Genomic DNA, 14887 nt, shown 5'->3' on the forward strand with positions numbered 1-14887 from the left:
GCACCATGGGTGCCTGTCACCAAGACAGCTCCAACAAACCAGGCATGAGCAAAAAAGCAGCAGGGATGGTCAAGGGATGGAAAAATCCACCTTCATTTGCAAGGAAAAGGTCAGGGATGATTTCAGGTTTTCAGACTTGCACTCTGGGAGCTGAGACTCCATGATCCCTAGGATCCCTTCCTATTTGAGCTATTCCTGTGATTATAAAAGCAGGAGAAAAGTGCTCTCCCCATGGATTGCTACAGCACTGGAGCAGAGAACTCCAACAAAAACCAGCCCTAAACCCTCATCACCATCCATAAACCACTTCCCAAAAAAACTCTTCCCTCTTCCCCCATCCACTTGCACTGCAGCTTCAGCCTTCACATGGCTCCAGCACACAGGGCTCAGCATCAACTGGGCCAGCAAAGGAAAATCCCACTTTTTGCCCCAAATTTTGGGCAAGTTTTTCCATGAATATCCCCCACATTCCTTGATTGAGTGTCTGCTCCATCAGAGCAGAGCACTGCTCTCTTCATCTCTTTCTCCAAACACCTGAAACATCTCAAAAGAAGCTTCCCTTAAAAAAATTGCCCCAGGCAGGCAGTGTCATGGAAAGTTCCAGCAGAAATAGCTACAAATTTGGCTAATTTATATAAACAAGTGACTACAGGTCTTCTAATGGAAAGTGTTGGGCAACACATCCTGTGGGTGTATTAACAACCCTGCCCACTGGGATTTAAATGGTTTCATTTCCAGGTTTGGGGTGCTCAGTGCAAAACACTCCCAAGACACTGAGATCAGCACCTCCTGAATTATTAATTAGTTTTCCAGAAGCTTTCAGCACACAAACTGATGTTGGAACAACACTAGAAATGATTTATTCAGATGAAACCCAGGACTTTTATCGAGTGGCACCTGAACAGGCAGGAATTCAACCTGCTGTGAGTGATTTCATTCACAAGGAGAGCAAAAGCAGCCAAGTGACTCACTGGAAGAGCCATAAATAATTAAAATAAACCCCAGCTTTTGCATACATTTCCCTCAAAGGTGGCCAAGTCTTTGCTATTAATCTAACAGAGATGCTCTCTGTGAACACTGGCTGTTGGAAAGGCTTAGAATGGACTTTCAAGATGAAAATGCCAAATGGAAATGAAAATTGACTGGAGCCTTGCCCAACTTCTCTGAGCCAGGAGTGGAAGAGGACAAGCTCAGAAGTATTTTTAAGTAGCTGAGAGGAGAAAGAGTGGGATCAGAGCAAAAGGAGGATTATTTTTCCTTGTTCCAGACCCGTGTGCACGTCACCCTGTGCAGCCAAAACCTTCCTTTCTGCAAGCCCTGTGCCACCACTGGCATTAACCACACTCCACGACCTTCCCTGCAGCTGATTTAACATCAATTAATACAACTTTACAATTCCAAGGTGTTTTTTTAAATTAAAGCTGCCCTGCTGCCCTCGGATTGCTGGATTTAAACCCAAGAGCTCTGGCAGCCAGACACGTCTCTCCTGCTCACCACTGCTGCTTTCTCCACAAATCCATTTGGGATAAAGTGCTCCCACTTGGCCAAAATTATGGTTTAAACTCCTGCCATTTGCCTTCAGACACCAGACTTCCAGCAGCCATGGAAAGAAGCTGAAAAACCCCTCTGCCTGCAAACACCTGCATCAATTTGCTGCCTGTGGTAACTCCATCAGGGATGTTACTCCACCAGAAATTCCCTTCCCAATCCTGCTCTGGCTCTGGGATCCAGACTGGCCAACCAGCCCCCAGCAATAAAAGGATTTATTTAGCATCACAATCCACAGCTACACCATTCAGGTAAGGCAACACTAAAGCAATGAATGAAACACTGCCCTGGCTGGGCTGTAAACAGGGAGTCGACAGTGGCACAGCCTAAACCATGCCAGGAATGTGACACTAGGAATGATTTTCCATTTCACTCCTTTCTTAACAGGGTAAGAAAAGCTCTCAGCAACAGGATCTGAGTGTTCAAGTGGCCACACTTGGGCTCTGGTTGGTTCTGTGGGGTTGCTCTGCTCCAGGGAATGCGTGACAGCTCCAGCTCCAGACATGCATCCGTGCAACCCAGTGCTGCAGCCTGCCAGGACTTGTGCCATGGATCTGGGGTCTGTTTCTTGCACAGACCTTCAGAAATTCAATCAGCCCCAGTTTTTCCCCCATTCCCATTTTTTCCCCAGCTCACCCGACCCCGGCGTGATCAGCGGCCCCTCCAGCTCGAAGGTGTCGTCTTCACATTGATCGTCCAACTTCTTCTTTTTTTTCTTTGATGGGTCTCTGGGTTTCCTCAAAAGGGAGAGTTCTTCTGGATGCCTGATGTCTGGAGGGGAAAATGGACCACTTTTAGAATGGCAGAATGGGAAAAAAGGAGAAAAAAGGGGAAAAAAGAATATCCTTCCATTAGGAACAACATCCAGCAATGTCCAGTATCTCCCTTGGATGAATTTCTTGCTCTGTAATGGTTAAAAATCAAGTTGAAGACATTTTCCCTGCAAGCCTGTTGGAAACAAGCACTGTCCTTGGCTGGAAAGGTAACAACATTTGGATAAAATGTGGAATTTCCCAGGCACAGCCACTCAAATGTAAATTTGAGCACTGGTAGATCCTGTGACCAAACCTAGTAACACCTTCATATATTAAATATAAATAATAAAAATAAAACCCCCCACACATTAATAATATAAAATTATAAATAATATATAATAATACACAATAACATATAAATAATATAAAGAAATAGAAAGAATAGAAATAATAGAAATAGAAATAAGCACACAAATCCCTACTTGGCCATGCAGGTAACAGGCTGGATCCTCTCACTTCCATAGGAGCAATCCAAGAGTTAAGCCATTTATTTACACATCAGACTGGAAAGTTTAAAGCCCATAATTTACCCACTTTTCAAAGGGATTTTGGCTGAAGTGTTTTCTTTTCACAGCATTTTCCTGCCTCTCTCATTTTCCTGCCTGGGACCAACCTGAACAAAGTAAAACCCATTTAAAACGAGGAGCATCCCATTGTGTTTGTGTTTTAAGCCATGGGAATATGGGGAGCAAAGAAAAATGGAATTTTCACTTCCCACCAAGGCAGTACTTTGGGTGTGCTGCACTCAGTTCCAAGTGGGAAGGAGTTTCCTGGGAAAGCAGAGCCTGCTGTCCATTGCACCACTGAAACCACCAGGGACTGGAGCAGCACCAGGAGTACCTGGGTTTGCTCAATGTGTGGGAGCTGAGCTGGAAAAGGGTTCACCTGGCCATGGAGCCATCCAGCAGTGGTGAAAGGCTGCAACAAGCCTGGAGAGCTCTGGAATACAGCTTGGATTGGGAAAATATGGGATGGGAGAGCTGGGGGTGTTCACCTGGAGAGGAGAAGGATCCAGGGAGAGCTCAGAGCCCCTTGCAGAGCCTAAAGGGGCTCCAGGAGAGCTGGAGAGGGACTGGGGACAAGGGATGGAGGGACAGGACACAGGGAATGGCTTCACTGCCAGAGGGCAGGGATGGATGGGACAGTGGGAATTGGGAATTCCTGGCTGGGCTGGAATTCCCAGAGAAGCTGTGGCTGCCCCTGGATCCCTGGCAGTGCCCAGAGCCAGGCTGGACAGGGCTTGAAGCAGCCTTGGGACAGTGGGAGGTGTCCCTGCCCTGGCAGGAGATGGAATGAGATGGGATTTAAGGTCCTTCCCAACCCAAACCATCCTGTGATTCTCTGATGATTTTATGGAGATCTTGGACATGCCTGAGCCTGGGAGGAGCTCTGGAGTCTCCTCTGAAGCTCCTGTGCTGTTTCTTGCTCTGCTTCTTGCACCTATCACCCCAAAATGCTCAGCAGCAAAGCTTTCCCCTTGGAATGCCCTGTGGAGAGCAGCCCCTGTGCCAGCCCTGCAGCAGGGAGATCAGGAGGAGGAGCTGGCTGCAGCCAGGCTGTGTTTTCCCTCCCCAGGAATGCTGAAGGACACAATCAACCATTATCCCAGCCAGGAGAAGTTACAGGGCTGGGACCTCACCACGTGCTGGCACCAGTGGGAGTTCCCTGAGCACTCCCAGGCATGGGATTATAATTAACACTGGAATCTGGTCCCCAGCACGGGAGCTGAGCAGGACACAGCCCCACACTGGCCACCCACACCAGCATCCTTCCTTCCTGCAAACCACACTGGGAACTCACCCCAGCCAGGGCATTTTCAGGGATGGATCCCACTGGCTCTGGCATTCCTGAATCCAGAGGTCAGGCACTTCTTTTATACTGCAGGTGTCCCATCCCAAACCATAACCTAGCTTTAAGTTTTAATTTTATCTATATTCCTGTTGCTAGTACACATGCTATTTACACATATAAGTATTGCATATATATTGATATATATCTATTTTTAGAAAGCATAATATATTTAAGCATTATTTATAGATTTTTATTTATTTATTTCAATTATATCATTGAATCCCAGAATGCTTTGAGTTGGATGGAACCTTAAAGTCCACCTTAAAGTTCCACCCCCTGCCATGGGCAGGAACACCTTTTACTATTCCAGGTTGCTCCAGCTTTGTCCAACTTGGCCTTGAACACTTCCAGGCTAAAAATATATAGATTTTGATATTTATATGGATTTTAAATCTATAAAAAGATAAAAAATAATATCTCATATATATATATATATATATATATATATATATATATATATATATATACACATACATATACATACATATATATATACATATATGTATATACATATATATACACATATACATATACATATACATATACATATACATATACATATACATATACATATACATATACATATAATTTTATATATAAACTTTTTGAAGTTATAATTTAGTTTTATTTCTGTACTTAGAGATATTTATTCCTATATGAACTACTTTATTCCTTTTAATTTATAACCTTTATCTAATCTCAACTTTAATTTAACCCTGATTTATCATCACTCCACACACCTCATGCCACTAAACCCCATCCCTGCCCCCACCACTTACCCTGCCCAACTTTTTGACCATTTCTAGCAATAAATACCCAGAGGCTGAGTGCAGCCAGCTCCACACATTCCCATTTATCCCAGCCAGCTTACCTCATGGAGCAGGAATCTGCTGGGACAACCGGGGTCATGTGCAGGGGACAAGAGGCAGCACAGCCTAAATCGAGGAGTTCCCCTGGTATTTTGGAGCAAGGTTGAGGCTCTGAGGTTTATTTATGGTGCATTAGAGCCTCTCAGCTGGGAGCACTCAGGGAGGCCAGGAGAAGGCTCCAAGCCAGGCTGGGATTCTGGATGCAATCCTGGAATCATCCCAGGGTTTGACCATCTGATACCGAAGAGACTTTTTATAGCCCCTCAGTTGTTCCTGATGCTCCCAGAGGGATACAAAGGATCCAGGGCAAGTTTTTGGGCAGCTGCCTGCAAGCAGCACGTGTGGCTGCAGGGCATGGAGCAGGCAGCACACCCTGGGGATGCTGGAGCAGCCCAGCAGGGATCTGATGGATGAGAGGCAAATTCCTCCCACGGATGCGCTGCAGAATCCAAGACTTGACAAACCCACCAGGGCAGCTGAGGGAATGGCTTCAAATGAAGGTTTAGGTGGGATTTTGGGAAGGAATTTCTGGCTCTGAGGGTGGGAAGGAGCTGGGATGGAATTCCCAGAGAAGCTGTGGCTGCCCCTGGATTCCTGGCAGTGCCCAAGGCCAGGCTGGAGCAGCCTGGGACAATGGGAGGTGTCCCTGCCCATGGCAGGGGTGGGATGGGGTGGGATGGGATGGGATGGGCTTTGAGATCCCTTCCAACACAAACCATTCTGGGATTCCATGGGAAGGAGACAGAACAGCCTGAGCGTGGAAGGAAGAGTTTTAGAGCTCAAAATATGATCAGAAAGGCAGCTTGGAATCTCCTTCATCCAGCTCTTGGATGAAGGCATTTTGCTGCCTGCAGCATCTTCTCTTCCATTTGCCTGCAAGATCCTGCCTGTGCCTGCTGTCTCTGGCTGAAGGGAGGTCCTTGGCCTTTTTTTCCTGTGTAATCCCACATTTCTCATCCAGCCCCTGCACAGCTCACCCAGCCCAGCTGTGCTCATTTATCTCCCACCCTGAGACAAACTCCAGAGCTGGGATTAAACCCTCTTCCTCCACAAAGCACCATCTGCACCCTGTAAACTGACTTAAAAAAAAAAAATCTCCCTTACAGGGTGTAAAATTCCCAATTTATGCTCTTTTGCACTAAATCCACCAAGTAAATCTTGCAGCTGCTGCATCTTTATCCACCAAGGTGTGTTGTGATGGGGATCCCAGAATGGTTTGGGCTGGAAGAGACCTTAAACTCATCTCATCCCACCCCCTGCCATGGACAGAGACACCTTCACTGTCCCAGATTGATCTAAGCTCCATCCAAACCTGGCCTTGGACACTCCCAGGGATCCAGGGGCTCCCATTCCCACAAGAAATCAGATTTATGATTTCCTTACATCACCCACATATAGAACATGACATCATTGTCTGGAATGGCTAAGTGTGGACCAACTTTCCCAACAACTGAAATTATGGGAAATCACACTACTTTCAGTATTCAGTTCTCATAAATACAGATAATAATATGAGATACAAAGAAAATTTTGATGTAGGAAGAAAATTAATGTTCCTAAGAAGCTTCTGGCACCCAATTTCCTTTCCCATGTCTGACACCCCTAAAGGCCAGAGGGCTGGTTCATCTCCTTAACTCTTGAACATAAAAACTCCATAAATTGACTTGTAGCACAGACAGCATTGAGGGGAAATCCTCTCTTTAATGCTGATCCAGCCACCCTCCTTCAGGAAACGTGTTTTGAAGTGGGATATCTCTGGGAAGTGGGATTTCTCTGCACTCCATCACTGCTCCCTCCAACCAGTGACTCATAAAAATTACAGCCTCTGTGCATCACTCTGACGAGTCTTAGAAAAATGAGACCTCAAACCTCATTTTTCATCCATTTCAGACATAAAAACCAAAAATAAAGGTTGTTTTTTTTCTTTTTTTCTTGGAATGAGTGAATTCTGTGGATGTTTTTTCACAGTGTTAAGTTTACAAAATGAAGCATCTGACTTATCTGCAACATAAATTCTCTTGAGATAAAGTTCTGCAAAACAGACCAGAGGGAAAAAAAGAAAAAAAACCTCAGAAAGGAACTAAAAAAGGACTTACATAACTTGAGGAGTGCCTGGAGATAAGGCTGTGGTTGTGCTGGACACTGGGCAGAATCTGACTGAGCAGGTCCTCACCTCCCAGCACAGTTTACTGGGTTTGTACATTCAGTACATTTTATTATGGGTTCTTCAGATGCCCAGGAACTTAAATATTTATCTGGGCAAAAGCCAAGCTCTCCACTCACTGCCTGGGGCCCTGCAGCTCTCTCAGGACATCCCACACAGTCTCTGGAGATGCCCAAGGAGTGCTATGGGTGTGGAATCAGACGGGGCTGACCCTGGCAGAGGTTTTGCTGGAGCCTTCCCAAATTGTGGGTGGAAAATCCAAGTGCCTGTTGACTTATGGATTTGCCAAGGGAGCAATGATGTGCAAAAACCACCCAAAAATGGGGTCAGTGGGGTTTGGAGTGGTGTGAATGGTTTTGCCAGTGGCTCCCAGAGCTGAAATTGGGCACCAGCAGTTCAGAGAGACCCATGAGGAGAAGGAAAAGGAGGAGGAGGAGGATGCAGGCAGTGGTGATGGAGCCAAGCATTACTGCAAGGCCAATAAAAAGAGCCATTGGAGAGGCAGAGTCAACAAACACTTGAATGTTTGGATGTTTTTTTCCATAAGTGGGATGAAATCCCCAGGCTCCCTCTTGGAGCACAGGCAGCACTACCAGCCTTGCCCCTGAAGTGGCTGAACTGCAGCTCGAGTCCAATTAAACTCCATTAATTTAATCCCACAAACAAGAGAAAAAACAACCCACTTACACCCTTCCCTCTGCATCAAAGAGCAATCCAACTAATTCCAAGGAAGGCAGCAGCACTGGCTTGGCCAGCATGTCCTAATATCTTCAGGATAGAATTCTATTTAAAGGGTCTCAGTCAACAGCAGAGTAAGGATGAAAAAATTCACTGACTCACACGGTGACATAAAACCTGCTGCTCCTCCACACGCAGAACACCACTGGGGTGAGGTCAGGGGGGGAGAGTGGGGAGGATTTTTTTTTTTTTTTCCATCTCAGACACTTTGTAATTGAATCTGGTTATTTCCCTGACCCCAGTTCCTGGGGCTGGTCTGGATCCTGCAGGACAGCTGAGCACGGGCAGGCAATAAAAGGGGAAAACGCCGCTGGCAGAGAACACTTGGGCCCTGCAGCTGAAAAAGCTGAGGACGTTGCAGTTTGGCCAGCTCTTGAAATGGGAAGATTTCCTTCCACACCCATTCCCTGGACATATTTAGAAATAGCTGTGCCACTGCCAAACCTCTCTGCTCATGGCAGGGAAAGGCAGCAAATCCATCCTTGGTGTTTCACCGTCTCCCCTGAACGTCATCCCTGAGCATCCTCCTGAGCATCCACAGCCTGCATCCCCAGATCCCAGAGTCACTCAGGCTGGAAAAGACATCCAGATCATCAAGTCCAACCTGTGATTCATCCCCACCTTGTGCCCAGCCCAGAGCACTGAGTGGCACATCCAGTCCTTCCCTGGACACTTCCAGGATGGGGAATCCAAACCTCCCTGGGCAGCCCCTTCCAATGCCTGACCACCCTTTCCAGGAAGAAATTCCTCCTGAATGCTGGTGCTGCTCCCCAAATTCTCCCTGAGATGCTCATGTGCATCCACCAGGACTACATGATTTAAGGGAAAACACTCCTTTATTTACCAGCAGGGTGTGAAGGAAGAAAAGAAAGTTTAAGAGGTTTGCAGTGGCCAGGGATGGTGGGATTCTTGTCCTGTGCAGGGCCAGGAGTTGGACTTGATGATCCTTCTGGGTCCCTTCCAAAATATCCAATAGGATATTCTGTGATTCCACAAACTCCAGGAAGTTTTGCCTCTTGAAAACAACTGGGATGGATGCAGCTCCACGTGCCTGTCACAGAGCCCTGGGAATGCTGCACATCACCCACCAAAGGGTTTCAGTTTTGCAAAAAACAAAAACAAAACCAAAAACCCAAAAAGCAACAAACAGTGGCTTTTTATAGAAGTCTTTCTGGCAAGGGAGGGCGTGGAAATATTGCAAATACTTCAGGAGTCAGAGGACGTTCTGTCCTGGAGCGGGGAGTGTTTGGAAAGGGAAAAAAAAGGTAGGGTCACATTCAGCACTGGGACAGTGTCTCCTTCCCTGGGCTGGGCTGGGCTGGCATCCTGCCACTCCCAAATGCCACTGTCACCAAATGCCACTGCCAGCTGGGCTCAGGTTGCATTTGGTGGCTGGGCTGTCACCTCCCAGCACTCCCTGAGTCTCGGGAACATCCTTATTTTTGGGATGATGAGCAGCAGCTCATCACTATCATGGGATTCTCTGCATCCTCAGCCTCACAAACTCCTCAGGATCAGAGCACCCTCACCCTGTGCAAGAAGGGGAGCAGGATGGAATGTGGGCATGGGAAGTGCCACAGCTGGGCACAGGATGTCCCCAGGCTCCATTTTCCAAAGCAGGTGACTAATTCACACGGATTATTGAGGCAAGAGCTGGGTGTGAGGCTACATCAGGCTCTGGGGAAATAAAAGAGCCTGAAGGGAATTTCTCTGCCTTACACAGCCTCAGGGTGGGTAGGGAGATATTGGTCATGAATTTTGGAGTGTTTCCTCCCAGAGCTGCCTCCTCCCAGCTCTGGCATTGAGTTTTTCTCTCTGTGCTCCCATGAACATCAACCAGAATTTTCCCTGCTCCCCTTCTTAGGCTGGAGGGCAGCAGAGGTCCCAAATCTTCACAGCCAGGAGAACAGGAGAAGGGTGGGAGCTTTTCTGCTGTCACAGCATCTCCCCTCACCCTGCAGCTCCAGCACAAGTCGTGTCCCCAGGAGAAGGAGCATTGCTGGGGCAGGAAACGCCGAGGCCTGGGAAAAAACTCTCACACTTGCATCTTGCTGTTTGCTTTTCCTGTCCCACGTGCTCACAGAGCCTGCCTGGAGTCCCTTGGAGCTCCTGGGATCCATGGAAAAAAATACAGGCAGAATGCTGGAAGGAAGCAGCTTAAAGGCATGAACAGCTGCAAGGCTGGAATCAAGTGAAGCCATCCCAGAATCCCAGAATGGTTTGGGTTGGAAGGGACCTTAAAGATCATCCAGTTCCCTGCCATGGGCAGGGACCCTTCCACTATCCCAACTGCTCCAACCCCAATGTCCAGCCTGGCCTTGGACATTTTTAGGGATCCAGGGGCAGCCACAGCTGCTCTGGGCACCCTGTGTCTCACTGCCCCCACAGCCAAGAATTCCTCCCTATTCACACAGGAAAAGAGGACTATTATTAAAAATCAAACACTGATTGATCCTTGTCAGGTCCAAAAGAGACTCTCCAGGTCTGGGCAAAGAAAAATTTCAGGGAATCTTTACAAACCTCCACATTCAATTTGTGGTTATGTTGGGTGATGGGTGAGCACCTGCTGCCTCCCCAAATCCCACTTCCCAATGAGGATATTCCCACTCCCACCAATAAAGTGCTATCAAATTGCAGCTGGGTATCTGCTGGGCAGTTTTCTGGGTGGATTTATCTCCCAGTGGGATGATGAGAGCAGGAAGGCACACGGGAACATCCCATCCCAACCCCGTGTCTGCTGCCTGCCAGGCGGGAAGCACAAAGGAAAAAAAAAAAAAAAAAGTAAAAAAAAAAAAGTGAAGTTTTACTTTCTCTTTCTCTGGTCTTTAATTGCAGATCAAAGCTGGCCCTTCAGGCTGGAGCTGCCTGCCAGCAGCTGCTCCTGGGCAGGATTCCAGGCCACCCTTTGGATGAGGGCTGCCCATCCCAGCACTGCCTGCTCCTCTCCTCGGGTGTGCTGGGGTCAATCCCTGCCTTCAACCCCCCTGAACACTCTGTGGGAATCCAGGGGCTGCAATCCAGCCCCTGGGAATGGGATTGGGTTTTTATCCAGCTTCACACGACCTCCAGGAAAGTGAGGGGTGTGCAAGTGGCTCCAGCATCTTCCCACAGGCACCTCCTGGAGCCCTGGGGAGCTGCCCTTTGGAATAACTTCCCTCTGCACAAGAACAGAGACTTCTCTTTAAAAATCAGCCACACTCTGCAGGGTTGACACCTCTGGGTAACAATCTAAAGGGAACAGAAGCAAAGGACAGCCCTAAATAATTCATCCATGGGTGTTGCTGCTTGTGTAGAGAGGATTTTATAAATACAACCAGCCAGAGTCCTGAGAACATCAGGAATTACTTCTATTGATGTTGCTTTGTGCTGGAGTTACTGAGGTGTGAAACGAAATGATCCAGGAGCAACAACAGCAAACAGGTACAGCCAAAATATGAGCAAGTCCCAGGCACAGGTCTGTCCTAACTTCCCTGGAGCCCAGAAATCAAGGGATTTCAGAGACAAAGATGTGCTGGGAGCACTTTCCCTTCCACCTTGAAATATCTGCTCACTTTTCCTTGGAGACACAATTTAATTAATGTGGGATATGAGAGCTCTCTGCAGCCAAGCTGTGCAGGGAGGGATGCTGAGGAAGGCAGGGAAAGGTAATGGAGAAAAACTGGGCAGGATAAACACAACTGGGGAGGGAAAAAGGAGAATCACAGAGTCACAGAATAAAAAAAAAATCACAGAATAGTCTGGGTTGGAATGGACCTTAAAGATCATCTCATTCCACCCCCTGCCATGGGCAGGGACACATTCCACTATCCCAGGTTGCTCCAAGCCCTGTCCAGCCTGGCTTGGGCACTTCCAGGGATCCAGAGGCAGCCACAGCTTCTCTGGGCCACCCTCACAGCCAAGATTTTGTTCCTAATATGTAATATATATATTTATAATACATGGGGTTTTATATGCTTTTATATTATAAATATTAAGTATATAAATGTTAAAATACATTAGATAAAAATAGTGCTATTTTGACAGCTATAGTGGCATTTTAAAACTTATATAAACTGTGTTTACACATAATTTGTATTTATACCTCTGTGGTCCTGGGGAGAGCATCCCAGCCCCTCCAACTCCAGCAGTTCTGCATCCCCACATCCCAATCCCTCTTCCCTCAAGCTGATGCCAAGCTCATGTATCATCTTCCCAGTAGCCCTGCTGAACATCTGGCTCCCAGTAAACACAACAGGGAGGGCTAAACAACTTAATCACTGCAGTTTGTGTCTGTCCTCAAGCAGCTCAGGCTGCTGAGAGTCACTCAAAGGAAAGTGAAATTTCCAGTAAAAGCTCTGCTTTCCCCAAAATCAGGAACTTCATTTCAGTACTTCAGATGCTGCAGAAGGCAAGCCAGCACCACCCTTGATGGATGTGTCCCTGCTGCCTGCTCAGAGCTCCAACCTCTGCTATCCCAGAGCTTTTCCCCCCTCCCAAACCCTTAAACATCAGGATTATTCTGCTGCTTTGCTCATAAATCCACCAAAAGCTCTGCAGCTGGAAGCAAAGGCTGCTTCAGGCCCATGGAAGGTTCTGACAGCATCAGTGACAGATCTCCTGTCCCGTGATGAAGCATATCAGAATTTCCTGATGTGACTCACTGCTGGACAGATTCATCAGCCTCCAAGCCTGGGACCTCCCTGTCTAGCACGACATCCTGAGTGCCAGTGGGACATGGGGGTGGGGGAAACCAAATCCACTCAGAAAGCTGGCTAAGCCTTTTCTATTTTAAGTAGAAATTGCCCAATATTTAGGTTTAAAAAAAAAAACAAAAAACAAAAAAACCAACAAAAAACAACAAAACAGGAAAGAAACAGCAAAGATCTGTAACCAGCTAAAAATACCAAGCAAACCACGGATGAGCTGGACACAGCACGTAGGGATGAGTTCTTCCTGCCTCCCCAAACAACTGGGTCAGCCAAGAGTAACCTCAGCTGCCTTCTGAGAGCAGGAATAGATTTGCTACAGCTGAGGATGGGTTACAGGCTCTTTTGGGAGGGGAGAATTCCCATATGGAGCTTCCTGGAGTTCCTCAGGGTGGAGTTGCTATCTCTTCTTCTTTTTTAATTTTTTTTCTTTTTATTTGGTGGGCAGGAAAAAATACCAGGTTTTAGGATGAGGAATTTGTGAAGATGGGTAAAACATTATGCCTGGTAGGGAATGATCTCTCCTTTTCTCCTGAGCTTCTCCTCCACCAGGAAATGAGGGTGAAGAGGAGACAGCAAGACTCGGTTCCTTCCCTCCACCAGACAGTTTTACAGTGAGGCATCACCACTTAATCTCTAATATGATTTTCCACTAGAAGACAACCCACAGGGCTGGCAGATTTCCCATTTCAGGGCTTGCTTTTCATCCAGCACATAAATTTGCAGGGGGGAAAAAAAATTAAAAATCACAACCCAACACCAGCAGCCTGGACATCCAGCAGGGCTGGTACAGCCTCATCTGTGACAAAGCCCTGCTATGGAAGAGAATTCAGCACAAAAAAAAAGCATTTTTTTACCACTTTTTGGCTTAATTTGTCCTGTTAATTAAGTATTTCCACACAAAAGAGGAGATGTGGAAGGGAAGAAGAATGGACATCTGAGCTGCTTGGTGTCCAAGTGACTCCAGGGTGATCAAAGCCAGAAAACCCCAAGGATTCCTCAAATTTACAGGTGCACCAGAGGACAGGCAGGAGCCAAACCAACAGGGAATCTGCCCAGGGTGGGGGTTTTTCAGCACTTACTGAAGGTTTTGCAGATGTCAGAAACAGCCTTGAAGACCCTGTCAGAGAAGTTGACCTTCACCTTGACATACTTCATGTTGGGCAGCTGCAGGCGCAGCAGCTTGTGCTGAGGGGTGAACTGGAGCTTGGCATCTGCCTGGATCCCATATTTATCCAACGTCCAGTGGGTTTTCAGGAGCCAAGTTTTCTTCTTTTCCCACCACAGAGCGTGATCTGACCAGTCCTTCTTGACATCTGCAACAAAGAACCCATTTTTCCCCAGTTAAAAGCAGATCCAGAATGAGCCTTCAAAGGACAAAAGAGGTTTTAAAATGAGGAGGAATTATTGACCCAAAAAAACTCCCAACAGCCCTTTTTGGATGCAAGTAACTGCTTGTATTCAGTAGGGGTTTGATGGGATGTAAAAGCAAGGAAGGGGAATGAGGATGAGACACCAGGGGTCTGTGGATCACCAGTGATCCTGCCTGGAACACAAAGCCAAGGGGTCATGAGTGACCCAACACCTCCCCCAGCAGGGATTTTGCACAGTTTTTGGGGTTAACTATCAATTATTGGGTTTTTTCCCACATCCAGGACACCTGTGCTACCCAAAGATGAGCCCAGCCACCTTGGAACACATGGAAAACAGAACCCAGAGGAGGTTTGCACAGAGAATTCAACAGGATTTTGAGTTTCTACAGAAAAACCCTAAAAATTCCCAACTGAAATGAAAAGTTGCCTCCCAAAGGAACAACACAACTCAACAGCCTCATCTCCTTCCAGCAAGAATGCAACCATGGGGTCCTTGGAGGTCACCTCCAGGTTGGGAAGCATTTGGGGAACCAAAGCATGGTGATAACTCCAAAAGACAAATCCTTTGCAATATTGGCCCTAACACCTGGAATATTTTTCACCCACATCTGGCCCTGCCATTCCTGCACAGCATTTTCTCTTCTACTCTGACAATTAGCAACAGTGCCATGCCCTTGCACCACACAGGGAAAGAGAATGGAATGATATGGAATATAATAATATATTTAGTAATAGAATAATTCAGTTTTCAGCTCCAGATCCCCGTGATCCTGGATTTCCATCATGAAACATCAGTTTAACCCCAGTTAAAAACACCAGCTGACATTTATTCCAACACCTCCTG

The 14887-nt window shown here is 46.9% G+C and overlaps 1 protein-coding gene across 1 annotated transcript in view; it reads right to left on the reverse strand.

Moving 5' to 3' along the window:
* Positions 1–11: 11 nt before the first annotated feature.
* The window catches only part of LOC130266484 (fermitin family homolog 2-like), a 33337-nt gene continuing 18461 nt past the window's right edge, over positions 12–14887 (reverse strand). Inside the window, exons 3-4 of the mRNA XM_056515754.1 lie at positions 13753–13986; positions 12–2319 (exon numbers count right to left, since the gene is read on the reverse strand). Of these exons, the coding sequence (XP_056371729.1) occupies positions 2141–2319; positions 13753–13986 (413 nt within the window). The 3' untranslated portion in view covers positions 12–2140. The remainder of the gene's footprint in view (positions 2320–13752; positions 13987–14887) is intronic.

This window comes from Oenanthe melanoleuca, unplaced genomic scaffold, assembly GCF_029582105.1.
Source record: "Oenanthe melanoleuca isolate GR-GAL-2019-014 unplaced genomic scaffold, OMel1.0 S058, whole genome shotgun sequence".
Classification (NCBI taxonomy): domain Eukaryota; kingdom Metazoa; phylum Chordata; class Aves; order Passeriformes; family Muscicapidae; genus Oenanthe; species Oenanthe melanoleuca.